Source organism: Primulina tabacum, chromosome 7 (assembly GCF_025594145.1).
Source record: "Primulina tabacum isolate GXHZ01 chromosome 7, ASM2559414v2, whole genome shotgun sequence".
Classification (NCBI taxonomy): domain Eukaryota; kingdom Viridiplantae; phylum Streptophyta; class Magnoliopsida; order Lamiales; family Gesneriaceae; genus Primulina; species Primulina tabacum.
Genome location: NC_134556.1, coordinates 37,968,999 through 37,994,422, shown reverse-complemented (window position 1 = coordinate 37,994,422; position 25,424 = coordinate 37,968,999). Strand labels below are relative to the sequence as shown.

Below are 25,424 nucleotides of genomic sequence, written 5' to 3'. Positions count from 1 at the left end.
GTCGACGCATTGCGTTGACTTAGGCTTCGCATTAGTATTAGTAGCCATATTGATGAGTGCATTAGTAGGGAATATATCGATCTTGGGCTGCAGAGCTTTGCGGTTGCTGCTTTGAGGAGATTGAACTGCAGCTGCTGGCATATTGACGACGACGATGATGGATGACAAGATTATTTTTTTTGTGTCTCAGTGTGTGTGAAAGGATAGTGGGAAGCCTTTTAATTTGAAGAGTTTCTTGGGAGTGGAGTGGGATCGGATTTGAATTTGAAAAGAGTGTGGCGGACTAACGGCTACTATTTATGAGGAGCGACTAAAGTCTCAGCTTCCAAACTCAAAGCATCTGCGCTCCAATTGGTTAAGTTAATAATAATATTCATCACGAGAACTAACTTAAAATTAACACATAAATATATATCGATTTTACTGTCATAGCCTTGCTGTGAAAAATCATTTTTTTAATAGTAATAACACATTTTCCCTATGCATCCAAGAGACCTATATGATTGAGTTAATGGGACCATGAGAACATTATTTATGCAAGTTTATAATGAGACAGTCTCACGAATCTTTATCTGTGATACGGATAAACTATACCGATATTCACAATAAAAAATAATACTCTTAGCATAAAAAATAATACTTTTTCATAGATAAACTAAATAAGAGATCTGTTTCATGAGACCGTCTTACACAAATTTTTGTCTAATTTCGAAATATAATCAATAACATATATTTGACACCGTATTATGTAGATTATGTTTTATTGTTTTATTAATAATAATTTATGTGTAATTTTTAAAAAAACTAAAAATATTTTTCAAATAAAAATTTATGGGACGGGCCCATGAGGTATACAAGTAGGAGTTGTTAAAAATTTATAATGATATGCATGGTTGTTTTCTTTCGCTCCACATATGTATGGTAATTGTGGATAAACCTTCGAATGACGCGACGCACACCCATCTTGAAACATTACTTCGTTTGGGGATCGGAGAGCCATTGATGATGGCTTCTCTTCTGTCCCCGGCTGTAACTTCATTTACCTATCACTCCAAACCATCCATCTACTTCTTCAAAACCCCCATTTCAGTTCCTTGTAAAAGGAATTCCATCAAATGCAATTCATTTCTTGATGACATCTCTCAGGGCCTGTTAAATGATTCCCTTCATCTGGACCGGTTTGCTGCTTTCCAGCGGCTCCAAAGTGCTGCCGGGGAGCTGCCAGAAGTTCAAAAATGGGAGATACTGATTTTTTCTGTTCTCGTTTGGATATACCTGACTGCTAGGCCCGGAGTTCTTATGGGAGCGATCGATACGTATATTTTCGCCACTCTGCAACTGGGATTGGACAGTTTACTAGGGAGAAGGAATCTAAAGAGAAGGGATTTTTTGGTTGGTGATAGATTGGGTGAAGGGTCGTTTGGTGTTGTTTACTCTGGACTGATCGTTCCCAAGAACGTAAATGTGGATCAAAGTGTGACCAAACGAGCGAGTGCGAAAGCTGTTCAGCTTAAACAAGGGCTGAAAGATAAAGTTATTCTCAAGAAGGTTTACCCATTAATTCTATATAAGTATATTTTACATGTGCATTTCTTTCATGGGTTTGTGCGTCGCTCTTTGCCTTGTTGGAGATAATGCAGATAAGATATATGCTGATATGGATGTAGTGTATAGGTAAAGATTGGAGTTCAAGGTGCGGTGGAGTGTGGGGATTATGAGGAGTGGTTCAATTACAGACTGTCGAGAGCAGCTCCAGATACATGCGCTGAGTTTCTCGGCAGCTTTGTATCAGATACAACTGATACTCTGTATACAAAGGGTGAGAAATGGCTTGTCTGGAAATTTGAGGTACTTGATTCATAGTAACATATGATAGCTTGTTTTATGAATTCAAGATTTGGTTACAATTTATGTTTTGAATTTGTATTCGTTCAGGGAGATCTAGACCTCGCCGATTACATGAATGATCGCGGGTTCCCATTGAATTTAGAGTCTCTGGTGTTTGGTCGCAAGCTGCAAGGCCTAGAGCCCAATGAACGCAATGCGTTGATCATCAAACAGATAATGCGCCAGATCATTAGTTCCCTTAAGAAAATCCATGACACGGGGATCGTTCATCGAGATGTAAAGCCATCCAACTTGGTTGTCACGAAAAATGGACGAATAAAACTCATTGATTTCGGTGCAGCAACAGACCTACGAATAGGGAAAAACTATGTCCCCGACCGTGGGCTGCTAGACCCTGATTACTGTCCCCCCGAACTGTATGTAATGCCTGAAGAAACCCCAAAACCACCACCGGAGCCCATTGCTGCACTGATGTCCCCAATCTTGTGGCAACTCAACAGTCCTGATCTATTTGACATGTACTCGGCGGGGATAGTGTTGGTGCAAATGGCAATACCAAGCTTAAGGTCGAAAGCGGGATTGAAGAACTTTAACTTGGAATTGAAGGGAGTGGGCTATGACTTGAATAGATGGAGGGAGAAGAGTAGGACGAGGGCCGACCTCTCCATACTCGATCTCGATTCGGGGCGAGGCTGGGATTTGGCCTCGAAACTGATAACTCCGAGAAGTTCCTTGAGGCGAGGGCGTCTATCCGCGGCAGCTGCTCTAAGGCATCCTTATTTTTTGTTGGGTGCGGATCAAGCTGCTTCCCTTCTCTCCAAATTCACTGTAATCAAACGCTGAATCCATGCGTACATCTACGCGTGAGACTCGATACTTGGATAATTCCATTCATATTGTCAATATCTCCTCCGCCTCTAATCCCTCTCTATTTATCATTCTGGTGCGACTCATAGACCACATTATTATTTGTATTCTTTATTATTCATCCATAATTCTTACTTACTATCTTTAAGCATGTCACAAAGCGATATTTTTTTTGTTTGGGTATTGAATTTAAAGCAAAAATTTGTGTTAGACGGTCTCACGAGTCGTATTTTGTGAGACGAATCTCTTATTTGGGTTATCCATGAAAAAGTATTACTTTTTACGTTAAAGTATTATTTTTATTGTGAATATCGATAGGGTTGACCCGTCTCACAGATAAAAATTCGTGATATCGTCTCACAAAAATCCTACTCTGTTCAGGTCCTAAATCAGAATGTTGGTACCACGCCTAGGGTCTAAAAACAATCATGATCCATGTTATCTAGCAGTGTGTGAGTATATTGAATTTAAATACAACGTCATTAGGGTATCAATAACACTTACGAGTTGAAAATGAGACAACATTTCTGGCAAAAATTTGTGTTATAGACGGTTTTACGGATCGTATTTTGTGAGACAGATCTATTATTTGGATCATCCATGAAAAAATATCACTTTTTATGTTCAGATTATTACTTTTATTGTGAATATCGATAGAGTTGACCCGTTCACAGATAAAGATTCGTGAGATCATTTCACAAGAGTCCTACTCTATTTACTCCAAGCTAATAGGGATCATGATTTTTTTTAAACCCTAGGCGTGGAAATGCTACCAGCATTCCGGTTTAGGACGTGAAGTTGCAAACTTATGGGCTGGGCTCCATTGATAGATAACGTTAATTCTATTCTTGGTGGCGTTGATTGGACTTGGGCCCCACACAAGTCCGCGTTCGTAAAAATGTGTGCACCTCCTTTGTTTCCTGTATATCCTCGACGCGTTCTAAAATTAAAATAATAATAAATAGCCACCCAATAAACTATTATAATATTAATATTATTATATATATATCGCATATTTGTATTTTGACCTGAACCAAAACATGCTCGTAAAAACAACATTAATAGACTAAACAACTGTCGATATCTAACAGATTGAGTATTAAATTTAAACTTAACCTTTTGACTTTCTATTCTTAAACATCTATGTATATATATATATTGCCCTCAAATATCTATAAATTTACTTAAAAATATATACGCCTTTTACCAAGGTGGGTACATGATTCATTGGGTTAATTGAAAATTTTTCAACGAAATCACAGGCAACCTGCCTGCCTGTCTGTCATGGATAGAAAATAATCGTTTATTTCATTTTAGTTATACTTTTTCGCAATTAATAAATTCACTTTATTAAATCTAAATATATATGTACAGAGAGAGGAAGGCCGAAGGAGAACTGGAGAAGAGACTTCCTCACCACATTTCTCTCTGTTTTTTTTTAAAATAAAAATAAAAAATAACAAACTACTGTTCAGCTGCAATACAAGCAGAGCTTTTCTTTCAATTTCTGCTGCTGTTTCGTTTCAGGTACTCTTGGTGTTTTTTTAGATTAAATTAGATTATATTTGTGTTTTCTCTTTGAATATGTTCATATTTATGGTTTGTGATGGATCTGATATTGCTGCGGCATTCTGAACTATTAGCAGATCTCGTTCCTTGATTTTTTTAATTTTTTTCTTAGTTAATTAATTCTAGTCTTTGATTGGGGTGGATTTCCAGTCGTCGATGAGGAACCGCAATAGTCCATGGATCTTGGCGGCCCTTAGTTTTCTGCTGCTGCTATTTGTGATATCAGCAGTCGATTATACACCCACGGAGAAGATTTTCATGAGCTGTGGAGGTCCCCCTGACTCTACCGACTCCGATGATCGAAAATGGACGTCAGATGTTGGCTCAAAGTTCATGTTAACGAGCAGCAACTCTTTGACCGCCACCGCGGCCACACAGAAACCCTCCGTCCCCCAAGTACCTTACATGACAGCTCGAATATTCCAATCTGATTTCACCTACAGTTTCCCTGTGGCACCAGGGCGTAAGTTTATTCGTTTGTATTTCTATCCCGCGTCCTACGGTGGATTGAATGCTGTCAATGGTCTGTTCTCGGTGATTTGTGGGCCCTATACTCTTATGAAGAATTTCAGCGCTGCTCAAACCACCGAGGCCTTGAATTATGATTATATGATGAAGGAGTTCTCTGTTAATGTCGCATCTGATGTTTTGAATATAACATTCATGCCGTCCCGTGATACTTCTAACTCATATGCATTCGTGAATGGGATCGAGGTTGTTTCGCATCCTGATATATATAGTTCAGATGGAACGGATATTGTTGTAGGTCAATCAACTGGATTCACTATCGACAACACTACGGCTCTAGAGAATTTGTATCGGTTAAATGTGGGTGGAAACGACATTTCACCCTCCAAAGATACTGGTCTCTACAGGTCGTGGCGTGATGATTCGAGTTACATATTTAGTGCGGCCAATGGAGTTACTGAGGTCCCTGATCCAAATGTGACGGTTAGCTATCCTCCAGGATCGGCAACCTACATTGCTCCACTTGATGTATACACTACTTTGAGATCAATGGGTCCAAATGCTTCTGTAAACCAGAACTACAATCTAACTTGGCTTTTCCTTGTTGACTCCGGCTTTTCTTATCTGGTTAGACTCCACTTCTGTGAGATAACAGACATTGTTTACAAAGTAAACCAAAGAGTTTTCGGCATCTTCATGAATAATCAGACTGCAGAACAAGGGGCAGATGTTATTGCCATGGCAGGTAGGAACGGTGTCCCTGTTCATAAGGATTATGTCGTTTTTGTTCCCACTGGACCGCCAATGCAGGATCTCTGGCTCGATCTACACCCTTTTATTTCCTCAAATCCCCAGTTCTATGATGCTATCTTGAATGGCCTTGAAATATTCAAAATAAATGATACCAACGGGTATCTTGCTGGCCCGAATCCAACTCCACTCCCACAACCGAAAGTTGATACTGATGAATCTTCTGGATCTGTTCAATCTAAAAGTCACAAAGCTGTTATCGGAGGTGTTGGTGGAGGAATTGCCGCACTTCTAGTTGTCAGGTTTGATTATATGTATTGTTTCCCGCCAACGCCAAAACAGAAAGGATCCCAGCAATAGTGATGGTTGGCTTCCGTTATCTTTGTATGGAAATTCACATTCATCCGGATCTGCGAAGACAAACACCACTGGAAGTAATGCTTCCTCACTTCCATCAAACCTTTGTCGCCACTTTTCATTTTCTGAGATCAAGGCTGCAACAAATGGCTTCGATGAGGCTCTTCTCCTCGGGGTTGGAGGTTTTGGTAAAGTCTATCGTGGAGAGATTGACAGTGGCACAAAGGTCGCAATTAAGCGTGGGAACCCACTCTCTGAACAAGGAGTGCATGAGTTCCAAACTGAGATTGAAATGCTCTCTAAACTTCGCCACCGTCACCTTGTATCTTTGATTGGGTATTGCGAAGAGAACTGTGAGATGATTCTTGTATATGATTATATGGCTTATGGAACTCTTAGGGAGCATCTTTACAAGACTCAAAAGCCGCCACTGCCATGGAAGCAGAGGCTTGAGATTTGTATCGGTGCTGCCCGTGGTTTGCATTATCTGCACACTGGTGCAAAACACACCATCATCCATCGTGATGTCAAGACAACAAACATTCTCTTGGATGAGAAGTGGGTGGCAAAAGTTTCAGATTTTGGGCTGTCAAAAACAGGCCCTACTCTGGATAACACACATGTCAGCACAGTGGTGAAGGGTAGTTTCGGTTATCTGGATCCAGAGTATTTCAGAAGGCAGCAATTGACTGAAAAATCTGATGTATACTCATATGGAGTTGTACTTTTTGAAATCTTATGCGCTAGGCCGGCATTAAACCCTACACTCCCTAAGGAACAAGTTAGCTTAGCTGAGTGGGCACTGCATTGTCACAAGAAGGGAATTCTTGACCAGATTATCGATCCTTACCTTAAGGGTAAGATTGCACCGGAATGCTTTAAAAAAATTGCTGAGACTGCGGTGAAGTGTGTGTCTGATGTTGGAACTGAGAGACCTTCCATGGGCGATGTGTTGTGGAACCTTGAGTTTGCTCTGCAACTTCAGGAGAGTGCAGAGGAAAGTGATTCATTCGACGTTAAGAATACTACCAACTCATCCCCAGGTTTTGATGGAAACATAACGGATTCAAAAAGCAGTGGATTGTCAATGAGCATTGGTGGACGCAGCCTTGCCAGCGAAGACTCGGATGGGTTGACGCCAAGTGCAGTCTTTTCTCAGATAATGAATCCCAAAGGTCGCTAATTGACGCCAAGTGCAGTCTTTTCTCAGATAATGAATCCCAAAGGTCGCTAATTCCACGGAAAAGGGTCGTGCATGTATCTTTATTGTTTTTGTTTGTTTATGTTTTGCTCAAATCTGAGCCTCCAAACACATTCTCGGCTTATGATGATCTGGTGAAAGATCAGTTGCTTTTACGTATGTTGTTAAATCACGTGCTGATATTTAATTGAATGGATGGTCTCATGCACTAAAACTAATGTTTCATCGATCTTGGATGCTTGGTTCCTACTACTGTGAGAAGCAGACTGTATGAAATGAATTACATGGTTACCAACGCGTTCAACAGTAAACTAAATGTGGCTTGTCATACTCAAATGACAATCGATATGACAGGTCAGGTGGAATTCGGTTTTCTTGATTGGAGATTGAACTTTCGCAAGCATTATCAGAAAAACAAATATTGCTTTGACAGAAAGCTCTCGTCGTTAAACCATATCTAATTCTAATTGAGCGTTGACAATTAATACTCAGCTTCTGATCTGAATTTTAAACTTGAAAGTTAAAACGATTTCTATTTTTAAACCGCCAGATTTAAATCCAACTTAAGATTACGCGGTCCAAACGAAGTTGCTTTGGTAATATATTATACATCAGAGGGGGGAAAATTTCGTTAGAAGGCACCCCTTTTAACGAAAACCTTTAGGTATGGCAGGAAAGAAATCTTGTGAGTGATAAAGACAAGTTGTACGACCAAACTCGGCACAAATATCACATCAACTTTTTCAATAATTTTACCACCATAATGAACAATTCCAAGACAAACACCCACACAATAATCTCGTCCAATATACAGTCGGATATACATATAAAGGAAGATCAACAAAATATCTGTCTTGTGATCATACATACAGAGTCGTAAAATTTATGTCTCGCGTAAGGTTAAAAATCAAGTATCACAGTCACCTTCTTCTGCAGTTCTGACTTGTTGGCTCCTACAAGTTTGTCAAGTTGTCGCCCGTCTTTAAGGAAAAAGAAGGTTGGCGTTGCTTTGATATCCCATGATGTGCTAAATTCCTGAAGCAAAGAACAATTTTAACAGCTGCATTACTCCTGCATCATTTTTGCGACCCAAAAAAGTATACATCTGCTTAAGGTGCCTGAACTTAAAAATTTACACTGCTCCATTTAAAGACTTGAAATGCACAAACATAATGATTTCAATTCAGGTAGCCAAGTAGATGCAAAACTTACAGTGAGCTCGTCCACATCAACTGTCAAAAACATTAGAGATTGGTGTTTCTCAGACAGCTCAGCATAGAAAGGTGCAATAAGTTTGCAAGGGCCACACCATGAAGCACTGAAATTGGCGATTACCTGATGCACAATCACAAACTGTTAAGACAGAAAATGCAAGGTACAGGCATATAAGTTATAACACAGTAAAAGCCTATAAGTCTCCCTGACTATTGAGGCATTGAAAAATTGAAAAGCACATAATATATGCAATGATAGTGCTCCCCTGCACATGAAAATCCTATTACATAACAAGGAAATGTTTGATTACATGAAGCATGATGCAGCTGATCGCTGGGATTGAACGATATAACAATAACAAAATGCTACCTCAATGGAATAAAAAATTTGTTAAAGACAAGACAAATAAGGGGGAACAAGTCAACGAAACATATGGGTACGATACTCTTTTATAACTCCAAAGATACAAGGGTTATAGCCATTGTTTCAGTACAACGGGATAGAATTTCATATCACTAAAATCAGAACCGATCATTTTCTTCCCAAAAAGTGAAGAAGGAAATATTTACATGGCTAAGCAGAAAGAGTATGGATATTGATCAGTGAACCTCGAATATCCCCATTGAATCTTCATCAATGACTCAGGTGACACGTTTTGCATTTTAAGGTACTGACAAAATTTACTAGGTGAGGGGATGTGAAAAAGAGTCGACAATTCAAGAAAAATACGTGAGGTGGCGATGAATTTAATATTTATGAAAGAATATAAGTTGACAAGAATTTTGTGCTAGCTAATGCATGCGAGTCTCACTTTCTTCATATCAAGTTCAATAACGAATCACGAGTATGATGCAGATCTGCATTCATGATTTTTTAGCAACAGGTGAATGTCCAATATAAAGAATTGCTCGAAGGACATGGTGGTAAGTTAAGTGTATCACACAACCTAGTCAAAAGAAGCTCCGACATTAGAGACGGAAGAGCTGGTCAAGGATTATGGATAGACAAGAGTGATTGAACCTTTGAAATTTCTTATTGCATTGCAAAAAAAAATTACGAGACCAAGAATGGATAATACAACATTAAGGTTTTTCCTTAAAGTAACACATATACTTGACACTCCCTAAAAATTTGAAACCAGTTTTCCATTGCGCTATATAATATATGCAAATCATAACAGGAGATAAAACAGCTCATTTGAAGTGCTTGTATAAAAAAGGCCAACACACATTTTTGACTAACCGTTAAATAAATGAACGGATATGGTGCTTAGACGCCATCACATTCTTGGAACAACCCAATAATGCAACTTACGATATTCAGACAAAAAATAGAATCAAATAAAAATAGAAAGAATGCTCACAATTTTTCCATCTGTCTTAGCTTCTGCCATCTTTTGTTCCCAACCTTCCTTTGTCGTGATAAGGTGCACATTTCCACCAGTCAACTCAACATTATGATCAGAATCATCTCCATCATTTGTAGCCTATTAAGTTTCCAATAAAATGATCTCCATTTCACAGAGCATATCAAACTATAAGGTAAAACAACAAAAGACGTGATAAAACACCAGTAAGCCCATTTAGACAGCTATAACATGTGGAAGAATTTTAAAATTCCAAGGATTGAACACTTTTTATTTAATAGTAAAACACAATTAAGATTCTACATCATTCAGACGATGATTGATGGCAAAATATGATAGATATTGAACCCATTAATTAGCAAACATATATGGAACTGAGAGTAGGTAACAAAAGAAAACGAAGACCCGTCGTTTATTTGACAAGACTGAATAAAACTATTACAGTATCTGTTCTCTAGATATCTGTATTGAATAATCAACAAAAACTAACATGTGAATCATTATTTGCAACACGTATATCTATTGGACCAAATCAGATGCTATATATATATAGTTTGATTTGTTGCATATCAATTGTGCACATTTCAATTTCTTTTATGTTTCTTCACATCATATAGGACAAGTATACATGATGGATGTAGCATAAAAAAACTACATATATAATGCTTTTAGCTTAGAAAAAGAAAAGGGTAAAAAAAGGGTTTGGGCCTCACAGTATTTTTAAATATATCATCACTACATCAACAGCAGTTGAATTATTCAACCATAATTTGGGAGACAAATAATGAAGAGACTGCTAATGCAACGGATAAATACGCATTTGGGCAATAAAGACAGCTGGCCGGACCTCCAAAAATAATAATGCAAGGAAAGGATAATTCACATGAGAACTTAGAGCATTGACACAGTACCTTAGCTAAGCAATGCCCCATTTTGATGTTATAGAGACGGTCAAATTATTTTTGGTGCATCCAGAAAATTGAACCAGCCTCACCAAAACCTGTACCTAAATGGTTAATAAGAAGGAAAAAAAGAGACAGAGACGAGAGATCGATTAAAATCATGTTCATATCAGCTAAAAATGAATTGCACGAATCAAGGTGGACAACAACTAGAGACTGTAATTTGAAAAGTCGATCATTGAAGGCAAAAGTTAACTCCCAGACACAACCAAAATGTTGTAATAGAATGGGAAAACTTCTTAAATCGCAGGTGAAGAAATTCGAAAACTAAAACTCGGTGGCGGGGCGGTGAAGTCAGAAGATGAAGAACCTGGATCAGCTACGGCGACCGCGCGACAAGAAGATTCAGCCCCGATTTCGCAATCACAAATCAAAACCAAACTCTTGGGTCTTCTTATATATATTTAAAATTTCCTAAGTAATGAACAGGATTAATTCTGGAAATGGAGGATGATGGAAAGGATGTGCGGAGAAGAATGCCCGATGGACTAAAACAAAGAATTAGAATACGCGGTGCACGTGGGCCGGGTTCCGAACCGGCGGTTTGAAGGGCGGGCTTAACTGCAGTTGGTTTGGTAGTTCATGGACCGGTTCTCAGAATTAACGGTTCGACTTTGTTCCTTTGATCAATTTTTTCTGACGGCTAAGATTTGAAGGAATTCAAATTTTTTTTTTCCAGATGTGGATTTCAAGTTTTTTGGAAGCGATTTGTGGCAAAACCTTTCTTTCCGGGGGATGCAGGGGTTTTTCCGTGTATAACCCTTGTTTAAATGGTGGAGAGTAAAAATAGAAAAGATTACGAAGGAAATAAAAATTCATATGTTATAAAAGACAACAAATATTCGATACTACATATTTTCTTCGGAGTATTTTTTTAAGCTCTCATCAATTATATTTTTAAGAAAATGATATAATACATTTGATGATAACATTTTCTTAAACATAAATTGTTTACTAAGTTTATTTTACAAATTTCTCTCATTTTTCTTTATTTTTTTATACCTATTCTATGAGACATTTTTTACTCTCATAAGTTTAGATCTTGACTGATCATAATATATTTTTAAAAAATGTTATGATGCTGCCAAATATTTTGTGTTTCTTTTTTGCATAATTTTTTTTTATATAGAAAAAAAACATTTTCCTATTTGAAGACGTAGAGCATGTAGATATCTCTTATGAGTTATGAGTTGATATATATTTTATCTCGAATTATTCTCTCAATGATCCAACTTCATTAGATAATGTGCTTTTATCGTATTTTAATGAAATTGACTAAATGTATTGATAATCTAAATATTAAAATTTCAACATATCATTATAGAGGAGAAATATTTCAAGTGTAACATTCAAAATATGCTGTAAACCAACAAACTTGAATAGAATGACACACTTTCTACTTGTTTCCTATTGATTATTATAGATTTTTATAATTTATTTTGATTATATTTGTGTTTTGGTTAATAACCTTCTGTATATAAAATATCTTCCATTATCATGTGTCAATGCTATCCATATTATGCTAATTCGATTTTCTTTGACAGAGTCGTAATCGATTAAGTATGTCAATATGTACGATTTAAGGAATCTATATCTCTTGTCGCATTTTCATTTATCATATTAATATCCTTCTTCAAAATCATTCTCACACCCTTGATCAGATATTCATATCATACCCAAATGTTCTATTATTGTCTATGATCGTTTTTCAAAATCGAATTATTTGATGAAACTATAGATATTTAGATCGACCAAACCCGAGTTGACGACTCAATTTGAATGGGCCTGCTTGAAATAGGTCCATCTTTCCATGCTCGGTTTTCAATTATAAGGCTCACCTGTGTTTAAAGAAAGATCCGGTTTTCCAATAATAATAATAATAATAAAATAATAACTGGCGAAGATCTACTCTGAAATCGGTCTCTCTGCCTGCATCTGGTTCCTTACATTTCCTCTTCGTGTCAATACGGCTACATCTGTTTCCATTGCAGTCTGATACATACTATTGCAACTGCGAAGACATCCGAGAAGATGGCTGATGCGGTTTCGAATCGAACTGTAACCAATTCTCATCTTATGCTGCAGATTTTGCAATTTAAAACTACGTCTGTGTGAATCAGAAAATGCATTTATACTGACTTATTTGCGTAGGCTGAGGCTAACAATGGATCGAGAACCACGACGGATTTGCGAACCTTCGTTGAGGAATTGACTGTTGAAGATGATGCAGCCAGGTTCTGAAGTCCCGAAATCATTTACTTGATCTAGTCTGTATGCATATATTGGGTTTTGATAATTTTTTATTTTAATTTTTTGTCCGCCTTTGTTTGTTTGTTTTTTGTTTTTATTGGAATAGCGATGATGTCTCATTGGAGGGACTGGATCAAGAGCTTCAAGGTTGTAAAAGTGACGATGTAAGCACACATCATTTTCTGCACTACAGTCATTGATAGCACCTGGTGTCTTCTTCCAATTGAAATTTTAATGAGTTTGTGGTGTTTGTTTTTAAGGTGGTTGCTATGATACTTTCTAAAGGTACGAAATTGCGGGATTACACCAGGGATGTGGAGAATAATCTACGCCAAACTGAATTGGACTCTATCGAGGTTTCTGATTCAGTACACTAGCTCCTCATGTATATATTAACAGCTCGTGATATTGATGCTTCACATCATCACATGTTTCTTGTGAAGTTAATTTATCCATCCTGAGTTTCTGGCACTTCAATTGATTCTCGAAAGTTTGAAGTACGCTCATTTTGGGACATGGTTCCGCACAAGAAGAGTATCATATTTTGAATTTTGCATGCCAAAATTAGAAAAAGAAGAAAGAAAAGAAAAGAAAAGAAAAAGACACCGTTTTGGTGGTTGGCGTCACTGTGCTGAAGCTCTGTCCAACCCACCTTCAATATGGCCTTGTCTATTGTATCTTAACATGTATTCATGAGTGAAAACTAATTTAGCTTTCTTATGGTGCACTTTTTCATCTGACCAGGATTACATTAAAGAAAGTGACAATTTAATCTCACTTCATGATCAAATTAATGACTGTGACACCATTCTGTCACAGATGGAAATCTTACTTAGTGGATTCCAGGTATCTGTTACAGACATTGGTTCTGATGCTTCTCATTTTGCTTAGTATGATATAGTTGCCACTTGCCGGGAACATCAGATTCCACGAAGTGAAGATAATGTTTATTCTTTAATAGTTGTCCCATATCTATTTGGTGGAATATGCATGGGCTTGTGATTGGGTGGTTAACTATTGCAAATTAACATGGTGGGATTGCGAAATGTTCAATTTGATTGCTAAAAGAGGGAGAATCTGATTCTCTTCGGCAAAATTTATATGGCTATTTTTTCAATGCTGTTATAATTTGGTGTTTATTGTTGTGAATAAAATCTACTGTGAATCAGGTGAATAATTATTGATGCTGCTGCGATTGTCTTAAAAGTTGCACCAGAAGGTTCTCAGATTTTATTATCATTTTTTCCAGGATGAGATAGGTTCTATAAGTTCAGATATAAAGATTCTTCAGGAAAGATCTATGGATATGGGACTCAAATTGAAAAATCGGAAGGTAATGTGGTTCGTCATGGTTCTTTAGAATTTTAAAGCGAACATTTCATAAAATCGATAGAAATTAGTAGAATCTGCATTCTTGTATATCCTTGTTTTTTTTTCTGCTTTTGTGTACAACCCATGTTAAAGTTGGTGGTGGTTTCATGGATGGAATATTGTTTCCAGCAAAATCTTTTCACAGCCTTTTAGATGCTTCATTTTTTATCTTTCCCCTGTATTTCTGGTATCATATGGGCTTTTATCATGTAACTAGCAGGCAGCAGAATCTAAATTAGCAAAATTTGTTGAGGATATCATTGTTCCACCAAGGATGATTGATATAATAGTTGATGGAGAGGTACCTCAAACTTTTGTCAAGTTCTCCTCTTCTTCCTTTTTGTTACTTTTGGTTTTTGATTTAAAAGAACTTGTAACCTATGATTTTGTATGTCAATTGCATCTCTATAATCGCATTATAGATGTATTTTTAAAATTATTATTCAATATGATATTTTATAAGTATGGTCTTGAAATATCAATATTGATGTTCTATCTACTAATGTAATGCCATAGTTATTTGATGAATGGTGGCTTTATTGTGAAACATATTAACATTCCTATCCATCATATTTCCATCTAATGATGATGACTCAAACTCTAAGCATTTTACCAGTATGAGTTATTTGATTTTGGTAGCTTTATCTTGTTAAGAGAGTTTGAAGGAGAATGCAAATAAAGATTATTGTAATATGTTAATTTGAAGTCTAGGTTTCAGGATTCTTATTTCTTTGGGTTGTGAGATTGTACTATGTAAGGGCCTATAAAGTTGTTTCCGCCAAGTTGGACATCAAGTATTGAATTCATTCCTGCTTGTGCATTAGAAGAAAGGACTCTGTAATCTGTTTCCCAATGGCCCAATCTATGAGAATACGGACGGCTTCATGTCCTCGAATATAATTGGTGTAGCTTTCGTCTTTTTTATGAGGGATTTTGGTCTACAATATCCTGGCTCCCCCAGTGGGATTTTATTTTTTTGCCTGACATCTCATTCATACAATTTGCAGTAATTGAATGTGGATTACAAGATCAATAATTTAATCAGTTGCTTAACCAAGATCAGTTTTTATGTTTTGATTCTTGTTAAATTGCGGCCATTTTCGGCTTGTACTGAATAATTTGACTGCACTTCATTGTATGTCGTTTATACACTAGTTTGTTAATTAATATCTTTAGGTGAATGAGGAATATATGAGAACCCTTGAGATTCTTAGTAAAAAGCTGAAGTTTGTTGAAATTGATAGCATGGTGAAGTCTTCAAAAGCTCTGAGTGACGTTCAACCTGAATTAGAAAAACTTCGCCAGAAAGCAGTTTCTAAGGTATGTAGAATCTGGATTATTATTCACGTTGGGAATGTATTGCTGGATCATTTTTTCTCATTATTGTTTTTACATTGTTAACGAATATTTCAATAAATGACATTTGTTTTAGTTTACTATGTCCTTTCTCAAAAATTACATTTCATGGGTACTGATGGGGTGCTCCCTTGTACGCTTGAAGATGGCAGAACCCAGAAGATTCACATATGCTTAATTACATCAGGATTGTATAAATATTTGAGCCTAAAACATTATATATCACATGCAATTATCTATAAAACACCAATGACTATCGTTTTTCTCCATGACTTGTTTGAGTGGTTAGCTTTAAGATACATTAGATTCTCTCTCATTTATTTGATGAAGTCTAAGTAGCTGATCTCAATTGTAGTTAATTTGTTGTTGTTTAGACCTGCTGTGATTTTACCATTTTCATTTTTGAAGTTCCATAAATATATAACTTGATCCATTTCTTTCGTCTTTTTGGCCTGTTCTATCAGGTATTTGACTTCATTGTACAAAAACTCAATGCTTTAAGGAAGCCTAAGACAAATGTTCAGATCCTTCAACAAGGTGTTCTTCTAAAATACAAGTAAGCTACTTTGGAAGTGAAACTCTACAATTGTCCATTGCCATAGCTTTTTCGAAATGATTCAGTTCCTAATCCCTTCTTGAGGCATTCTGTTGTTATTGCTATTGTTTATTAGCTCCATAGAAGTCTCTTTGCTGGTTTTTTTGGTCTTTTTAGCTGCTATACTTGACAAATATTGTTGTAAGCATGTCGGTTCTAGATGAACAACATGTTTATGGATAATAATCCGTAGTCGCTGAATTTGAGACTGAAATTGACTTGAAATTGAGTTCATTTTAATCTTTACTGATCATCACATTATGGAAATTAAACATTCGTGAGAACATATTTCCCAAGTAAAGATGATACTTTGAGCCGTTCGAGTTCTTGAAGTTGTATTGAAATTATGTTAATAGTTAACGTTTACCAATTATCAAGACACTTGTACAAAATAAACATCCATAAAAACAGATTTTCTCAGTAAAGATGAGTATTTGAACTGACGTGCTCTGTTATTGTGGGTAATGCATCAAACTTTAAGTTGTTAATTTTTCGGATTTGGTAATTAAAGACTAAATTAATTGACTGACCTCGGAAATGATAAAGGATAAACAAGAATTGAAATTGGAATGGTCGTGTTTACACACGAACACTGGAAGAACAAGTAGCTGAACACGTCATAGGTGAACAAATTGGGCGTGTAAAATGACACGTCCACGTCCGAAAATTAGGAACAAACAAGATGTGGACACATGGAAACTTGTTTTAATATTTTTAAAATTTAGGAAAAATAATTAAATGCCCATAAATATCCCCTAATCTTTCCTACTTGTCATATTTTCTTACAAACACATCTCAACTCTAGTTTCCTTCCATCCTCCATAATTCTTCTAGCACATCATTTATACAATTAAAATTATATTTTTTGAATCTTTACAACGTGGGGAGTTTAGTATTATATTATATTGAGTCGTTCTTTTGTTGGGCTAGAAGAAGTGTTCAACCAAATCATTTTTGGTATGGCATGGTCTCTCATGTGTATCTTAAGGCAAATCTATGAAAACCTAAGATTTAAATTTTTTTTAGGTTTTCTAGGGCGTTTAAAGGCTAGATAATAATAATATGAAAACCATATTATGTTCAGATGATTATTAAAAGAAACAGTCTTTGATTTTAAAACTTGGTTGTTGATTTATACCAACTTGGAGATAAGATGAGTTCGACTTTGTATTTTTATAGTCGCGTTTATGCACTTTACAAATGAATTAAAATAAATAGTCGTAGAATTTAGTTCTATTTTAACATTTTGTTTATGAAATTGAAGATTTTGAATTATTGTTTGAAGTAATTATGTATTTTGATTTGAAGATAAGTTTGAAAACTTAATTTTTAGTTGTGAATTAACTGTTGTTGAATTTGTCATGATAATATTAGTTATTACAGATATGGAAAGAAATCTGGCTCGGGTTTTTCTTGATTTAAGGTTGTATGCTATTTACCTGTTTTGTTCGGATGATCGGATCCCAGATTGAGTATTTAATTTTGGAAAACAAAACAAATTTTTGCATGTATAGCTGCAAAGTTGACAAATGAAAATTATGTATTGTTCATTATTTCTTGCATTCTGAGCTGGAGTAGGTTCCATCAAGTGCTTTTAAAAAATTTAAATTATGTTGGCAACAACGTACTTATAGTTTGCAAATAAATAAAATAAAATTTGTACAAGTGACTCCTGTTGATTCAACGAAGACGCTCATTTATCCTGGCTGTTCATTTCTGTTTAAAATAGTTGTTCAGATGGTCTCTAATCTTAATGGTGTATTTTCAACAATGTTATTAATCAGGTGAGGATTACTTTGTCACTCGCCTGAACAAGCTTCAGATTTAAATATGTACCGAACGCTTAATAATTATAAGCGATATGGTATATTATCCCAACTTGGTGGAAGCCTGTATAACTTTAATATTTGTAGGTATGTGATTTTGTTCCTAAAGGAGCATGGGAAAGAGGTGTATCTTGAGGTTCGTGCTGCGTACATTGACACAATGAATAAGGTAAATCATCCATAATAATTTAACAAATATTTATTGCTTGTGTCATCGAACATCATATTGTGGACTGCCTCAATCCTCATCTATGTATATCATCTCAAAAAAATTGGATGACGCCATCTCTTCCTTTTTGTTGTTTGATGAGAAGAAAAAGAGTTATTGAATTATGAAAAATTGTTCATAGCTCTCTCTTGTGTAAACGAGATATAAAATGCAAATAAAAAATTATCGGGCCTAAACGATTATAACACCTAAGGCTCACAACCCACACTATAAATAAATACATTTTATACCATAATAAAAATGTTATCTAGGACTCTCCCTTGCTGGAGCCTATAAACCGATAATCCCATCTTGGAACAAAAGGATAGAATATGCAACTGCCAATCCTTCATGAAAATATCAGCGTTCTGTTTTCAGAAATATGTAAATTTCAGAAAGATGTAAACTCAATGCTGATTCCCTTGTTCCTTACAACATCACAAATTATTAGTAAACAGCAATGTGGATAGCCACCTGATCGTCACAGCGGATGTTGGAACCGAACATTCTTCATCTATGTCAATGAGGTCTTCAACCTCATAATTTCATTAGATAGTTTTATCTTTGTTTCAGCCCAAACCTTGAAACCACGTTGTGGTTTTTACTACACCCTATTTCTACCATTGTAATTACAATACCTGACATGGATTTTCTATTTGCTATTTTGTTTTTCAATAGAGTTTCAAATGTTCATTATCAATTTATTTCTATATTGCAAGTCTTTTCAAGGAGATTTTTAATATAAACAACTAAACTTCTGGCAGCCTTCTGATGTTCAACCTTGTAGACTTCTGCATAAAATGACTTGCAACTTCCACAGAAAATTTTATATCAGGTTTGATAACAGTCAAAAATATAAAATTTTCAACAAATTGGCGATACTATGACGTGTCTGCAAACATTTCTCCATCTTTGTCCCAAAAGTGAGTAAATATCCATAGTTATGTCTCAGGCTTCCATCCAAAATATCTGGTTATTGTAAAATATCAAATTTATAATTCCATGTAGATCAAACAACACCAATTATATGAGCTATCTCCTCATAAAATGTATCTAGGCAATTATTTCTTGTCGCAAAATGTGGTTTTGGATATTTTCTGCCTTATTTGTAAAAAGTCATATAACTATCAGTCAAAAAGAATATCATCAACATCAACTAGTGTTAATGTCCCAAATGAACTATGACAAAACATATGTAGAAGGATCTATATGCTAACAATGAAACTCGACGGACATCACAACCTTAGGTTGCACTTAGATTGATGAATTTGATTTAGAGAAAAATATTTGACTTGAAGGAATTAGTGGATTTTAAATTCACTTGAATTTTGTCCGTCCAAATAAATCAAGAGATTTGAAATCCATCAATCCAATTAAAACCATATAAAATTTGTCAAACCATGCACGTGGAATTTTTTCCAAACTATGAATAGCTTTATTTAAGTTTGAACACCATCTTCTCCCCTCAAGACCATGTCCTAGAGGTTGCTTCATGTATACTCAATCTGACAAGTCACCATATAAGAAGGCATTCTTGACCCACCCCTTATTCATGACAATAAAGAGAATGATTTGAATTGAATTTAGGAGAACAGCAGGAGAAAATATTTAAAAATGATCTATTTTGCGAACCCTTCTGCAAATAATGTGGCTTTGTACCTATCAATATTACCATGATGCCGGTATTGATGGTAAACACCCATCTACAGCCAAGGCGTATGAACACTTGTATCCTATTCCTTTTAAAGTGGCCAGGTTCTTATAGAGTTGCCTTTTCTGTTTTTCAGGTCCTTGGTACAAAAATCCGAGCTTATATTCAAGCATTAGAGAAGTTGCAACTGGATATAGCATCATCAAGTGATTTAATTGGTGTCGACACCAGAAACACCAGTCTTTTCTCACGAGGAAGAGAGCCTTTGAAAAACCGGTCGGCTGTTTTTGCTTTGGGAGAAAGGATAAATGTTCTTAAGGTCTTTTCTGTCACCAGATGGCATTATTCTAGATTATTTCTTCTCGAAACTATGACAAGCTGCTTGTTTTTTGGATGATATATTATGTTACTGTCTTCGGTATATTATCTTTTGACTTCATAATTTGAAAGGCTTTATGTGATTTATGAGTGATGCATATTTTTTGGAGCAAAATTTTTTTAAGCACTCACCTGTAACTTAAGTCCTGTTGTACTGATGTCATTAAACGTGAGACCTCTCAGAATTTTTGCTTCAGTTTTAGCAAATCTATAACTGATGGCTCATACTTTTCTGGTTGGTGATCATTGTATTTTCATTCGTCTTTTTACATCTTTCCTCCGAGTAAATTAACTGCTATTTAATTGTCATTTAACAACCAGTCACACACAAGTAACAAAAAAAATCAAGAGAAAATTATCTGTGACTAAAAGTTTTGGATTGTTTCCCATCCTAGTACCCGCATCTTGTTTATAAGTTCATCCTTCTGCCTTTTAACTTCTTTACATTATTCCTACAGGTATTCTCCTTTAGTATATTGTGAGATGAAAATCGACTTAGAGCATATATGAAACTGACAAAAGATAAATACTGATTGGTATTGGTAGCCATCTAAGAGTTGAAACATATTTTGTCATCGCCTGCAGTTGTGCTTTATCCTGTCACCTATATTTATAATCAACTTCTGTGTACAAGTAATCAATATTCTGATTGACATTCCTTGGAGTATACGACACTCTTCTCTCAGCTGGTTTCTCAGAAGTGAATATTTGACTGATCTAGTGTTCTCTTTTGATGGCAGGAAATAGATGAGTCTGCTTTGATTCCACATATAGCCGAAGCCAGCGGTAAAAAGTACCCTTATGAAGTTCTATTCAGGAGCTTGCACAAGCTGCTTGTGGATACTGCTGCTTCAGAGTATTTCCGGACTCTTTCTCTCCTTCTGTTTCAACATTTGTTATATTTCAAGTGTATAACATAGCTGTTAATTCTTCTATAGGATGTACCTATCTTATATTGTATAACAGTGAATATTTATAATGATATATACCTGTTCATCTTTCAGATACCTTTTCTGCGACGAATTCTTTGGAGAAGAATCTATGTTTTATGATATATTTGCAGGTATTTGCAATTTACACTGTATTTAAGTTTGCACAATTGCCATCGTCTAGAATGTTTTAATATTCTTGTTGGTAGTATGAGAGTATGCGTCAAACCTTTTAGTGATGGTATAGTAATTAGTATACTTGACAAAATAAAACTATCAACCAGAATACATAATTCAATTATAACAACTTTTTAATGCGTAATTTGTCTTACGATAATGATTTTTCTGAAATACCTCGTGCTTGGATTATCAGGGCCCTTCTCAGTAATTGACGAACATTTAAACGCAATTCTCTCTAATTGCTTTGATGCAATTGGTTTGATGCTGATGATCCGCATTATATACCAGCACCAGGTATGCAACACAATTTTATCTTTCTGTCTTCATATGTTTCTTAGAGAACCATTTTATTTTGTTATTTGAGTGAATTTGTCTCTTTAAATTTTCTCCCCTCTTCCATGTTGATATTTCTAGAATCCATTTTTCAAAATGTCATGTACTGATGTATACTTTTTTTATAAACTGATGTGGCAGGGAAAGATCATTGTTTCAGAATTAAGACTTAACGATGTTGAAAGCCTGTATTATATCTGATATGTTTATCTTTCTATGAGATGATTAACTGTGTTGACGCCATGGTTGGATCGTGAATGTTTGGATGTTGCGTGCTTAAGAACATGTAAATATTTTAATACCATCCAGAGTTCCTTTTTGTTTGGCTCCAGACAACTGCTAGAGTATGAACGTTTTTGGGCCTGGGGTTAACTTTTGTATCCGTGGCAGCTATTTCTGCATCAAATAGAAAATGAACTTTTTTCCTCTTTTATTCATTCTGCATGTTTTCTTGCCATCAACGAGCGTTAACACTCGTTGGTGGTTCCAGAAATTGATGTTTATCTGCAGATATGACATCTGGCTTGCGTTGCCAGTACCTGACGTGAAAGTTTGATGTCTGCATCTGATCAGTTCCTAAATTTGCTGTTGAAATCATATACTGACATTAAATAATTGCTATGTTAAATATTAATTCCCAGATTTAATATTTCTATTTTAATGTTAATTTATTTTCCTCTCAGCTTATAATGTCTCGACGACGAATACCATGCCTAGATTCATATTTGGATAAGGTATGTATCCTTGACTTTTCTGAATGAACCTTATGATAAATCTATTTGTTATTTCTGCCTACACAGTTTGCCAATTCTGGCCTTGAGTTGTGTAACAATTTAATAGTTTTTTTTCCTTTGCATGTTTGTTTCTTGGTTCTCAATTCTCATACCTTTCAACGGGTGATGATAACTGTGTTATGTATAGGCTGAGACTGTCACCTCATTTTAATTTTTTCCGTCAGCATTTTTCTTCTTTTCAGTTTCTCCAAATGTAATCATTACAATTTATTCAACTTTCCGAAAATACTCAATTATTATATCATATTTTATTCAAATATATTTTTATATTAAAATATCTCACCCATAATCATTATCCACACATTATCAATCCAAACATAAACTAACATTAATAGAAGTAAAATTTTACCTGATTTGATGCACGTAAAAAGTTGTCTTGTAATACCATACATACATTTTTTACTCCGAAAACATTTCTCCAAATCTTTACTGAGAACTTTTTCCCAAAACATTAAAGCTAAAACCAAACATTGCGTCTGTTTCATGGTTGTGACAATCAAATAGGAAAAATGAAGTCAGGTTTTTTGCCACAAGGACTATACCTGTGGGCAAAGGCCAAAAGTTTTAATTTCTTTTTATTGTTTCTTAAATTCTAATATGATCACAGCATCATCATACAGATTATGTAGTAAATGAAATAATGGTGATTATCACTTGTGAAATTGTCAATTAAGCATCAATTTTGGAGCTCCTACGAAATAAAATGTGATTATTCGAATATAAAAGTTATATATGAAAGAATAAAAGTAAGATAATTGGCTTTTGAGAAATTTATTTTATTTCTGATCCTTGAGAAATAAAAAAAAAATGTATCCCTTTATGTGTATTATACATGTGCCCATTTTTCTTTTATTTTTAGTTTCTTAGCCGTGCCATGCGTCATCTTTGACACAGTGTCGAATGTGTAGCCCACATGATAAGAAATGTTTTTTGAAGTGTCTGTTTACCATTGCTGGTGTAATTCTGAAAGTCACTGTTTATGCTGGAAAAATCAAAATAATTTTTTGGCAATGACCGTAAATGCATTATGTTCTCATTATGAGCAGGTCAACATTGCTTTATGGCCTCGATTTAAGATGGTATTTGACATGCATCTCAACAGCCTTAGGAATGCCGTTGTCCGGAATCTATGGGAGGATGATGTACATCCACATTATGTCATGAGACGCTATGCCGAATTTACAGCTTCACTAGTTCAGCTTAATGTTGATTACGGAGATGGTCAGGTAAAGTGATACACAAAAGTTTAGTTTCCTTCGTTATTTTTTGCAGCATGGGAATATAATTATTCGAAGTTCTTAGTTTTCTGTGTAAACCGTCTATTGCAGCTTGAGCTAAACTTGGAAAGATTGCGAATGGCTATTGATGATTTGCTGGTCAAGCTTGCCAAATTGTTCACAAGGCCAAAGTTGCAGACAGTATTTCTCATAAATAACTATGACATGACAATTGCAGTACTAAAGGTATGATATGGTGTCAAATGGATATTATTAAGATAGGGGAGTTGAATTCAACTTTTTGGCTACGGGCACAAATCCGTGTTCATATCTATTTACAAACTTGCATACACTTTGGGATCCCAGGGGTTGGATACTCCGTCTATATTACCCTGGTTCATCAAAACTGAAAGCTATTGCTCCTTCGCCATGTGTGCATTACAACTATGTTCACAATTGCTTGCATGCTGAAATAAATTTATTCCTGCATGCGTTGTGAGATACGCTTCACTTGTTATATGTTTATTTTCATCAAGTTTTCCTCGTATGCATCAGGAAGCTGCTCCTGATGGTGGGAAAATTCAAATTCACTTTGAAGAACTGTTGAAGAACAATACAGCCATTTTTGTGGTAAATGTGGAATTATATTTTGACAAGCTCACTAACCACTTCAAGTATTTGTTTGTAAAGTTTTGACCTGCTATATTATGACTGCTTGATGTCAATAAGGGTGAATAATTCAGTTCACCTAAAATAGTGTATTTGGCTGATTTCATTACTGACAGATGAAGTTTTGGATGCAGGAGGAAGTACTGGTGGAGCACTTCAACGATCTAATCAAGTTTGTGAAGACAAGGGCCTGTATGTTTCGAAGTTTTATTTTGTTTGAATAAGATTTTACCAATAGTGTTCTAAAATTTGGTTATTTTACTGTCGCCATCGTTGGCAGCTGAGGACCCAACTTCTGCTTCAGAGCGCCCAATTACTGTGACTGAGGTGGAGCCTATTGTGAAGGACTTCGCGAGTAGATGGAAAGCTGCAATAGAGCTTATGCACAATGACGTGATTACTTCATTCAGTAACTTCTTATGCGGTATGGAAATTCTGAGAGCTGCATTGACACAGCTATTGCTTTATTATACCCGGCTTTCAGATTGTCTAAAGAGAATTGGTGGTGGGTCTGCATTGAACAAGGATTTGGTTTCAATATCGTCCATAATGTATGAAATTAGAAAATACTCGAGGACCTTTTAATAGCTTTCCCGACACCTACATTATACCTGCGCATGGCCAACATTTTTTTTTTGTGTTACAAGCTTGTTTACGGCCAAATTTTATCTATAATTACTTGCGTGGTAGATTCAATGAAAAAACAGATCTTGACTCTCATTGTACTAGTTGGTTTTAGACATGGTTTCCTTCGAGCAATCATTTGGACTTCAAGTATAAGAATGTATTAGAAACTGTGAGAATCATACTAATTCATGTGGGATTCAGGCAGTTCTGTTGGTTTAGCATGGTACTTTAATTTGCCCGTTATTTTAAAATTATAAAGTAGTTTGATAAATCATTTATAATTTGACTCCCTAGAAATTAAAACTTAAATAAAGTTGGAGGGAATAAACTTTTTAAAAATAATTATGAATTTTTCTTTTATAAATTTATATTATCAATAAATAATATACACTTAAACTAAAGATAAAAAAACCATATTATATAATTTATTTCTTACG

General features: G+C 35.5%; 3 protein-coding genes and 1 pseudogene across 4 annotated transcripts; 3 read left to right on the top strand and 1 right to left on the bottom strand.

Annotated features, from left to right (window-relative positions):
* The first annotated feature begins 891 nt into the window (after positions 1-891).
* On the top strand, positions 892-2,866 carry LOC142551754 (serine/threonine-protein kinase STN8, chloroplastic). The gene is made up of 3 exons (XM_075661138.1): positions 892-1,548; positions 1,675-1,848; positions 1,936-2,866. Exons 1-3 carry the CDS (start codon positions 919-921, stop codon positions 2,689-2,691), a joined length of 1,560 nt encoding a protein of 519 aa, XP_075517253.1. The 5' UTR covers positions 892-918; the 3' UTR covers positions 2,692-2,866.
* Positions 2,867-4,087: 1,221 nt separating this feature from the next.
* Positions 4,088-7,215, top strand: LOC142551758 (receptor-like protein kinase FERONIA; annotated as a pseudogene).
* A 572-nt stretch (positions 7,216-7,787) lies between these two features.
* LOC142551761 (thioredoxin H9-like) lies at positions 7,788-11,157 on the bottom strand. Of its 2 annotated transcripts, none has more exons than XM_075661147.1 (5): positions 10,914-11,157; positions 10,553-10,647; positions 9,639-9,761; positions 8,273-8,395; positions 7,788-8,095 (listed from the first exon to the last, which is right to left on the bottom strand). In XM_075661147.1, the coding sequence occupies exons 2-5, from the start codon at positions 10,571-10,573 to the stop codon at positions 7,961-7,963; spliced, it is 402 nt and encodes a 133-aa protein (XP_075517262.1). In that variant the 5' UTR covers positions 10,574-10,647; positions 10,914-11,157; the 3' UTR covers positions 7,788-7,960. The 2 variants fall into 2 exon arrangements, with proteins under 2 accessions (XP_075517262.1, XP_075517263.1); XM_075661148.1 differs by having other exon boundaries at positions 10,553-10,641; positions 10,914-11,096.
* Positions 11,158-12,480: 1,323 nt separating this feature from the next.
* Positions 12,481-25,078, top strand: LOC142551753 (vacuolar protein sorting-associated protein 52 A-like). The gene is made up of 20 exons (XM_075661137.1): positions 12,481-12,661; positions 12,755-12,837; positions 12,960-13,017; positions 13,114-13,209; positions 13,598-13,699; positions 14,103-14,186; positions 14,445-14,525; positions 15,401-15,544; positions 16,045-16,136; positions 18,089-18,170; positions 19,997-20,179; positions 20,979-21,094; positions 21,243-21,301; positions 21,541-21,641; positions 22,364-22,414; positions 23,521-23,700; positions 23,803-23,937; positions 24,247-24,321; positions 24,495-24,552; positions 24,641-25,078. Exons 1-20 carry the CDS (start codon positions 12,635-12,637, stop codon positions 24,943-24,945), a joined length of 2,112 nt encoding a protein of 703 aa, XP_075517252.1. The 5' UTR covers positions 12,481-12,634; the 3' UTR covers positions 24,946-25,078.
* The last annotated feature ends 346 nt before the right edge of the window (positions 25,079-25,424 follow it).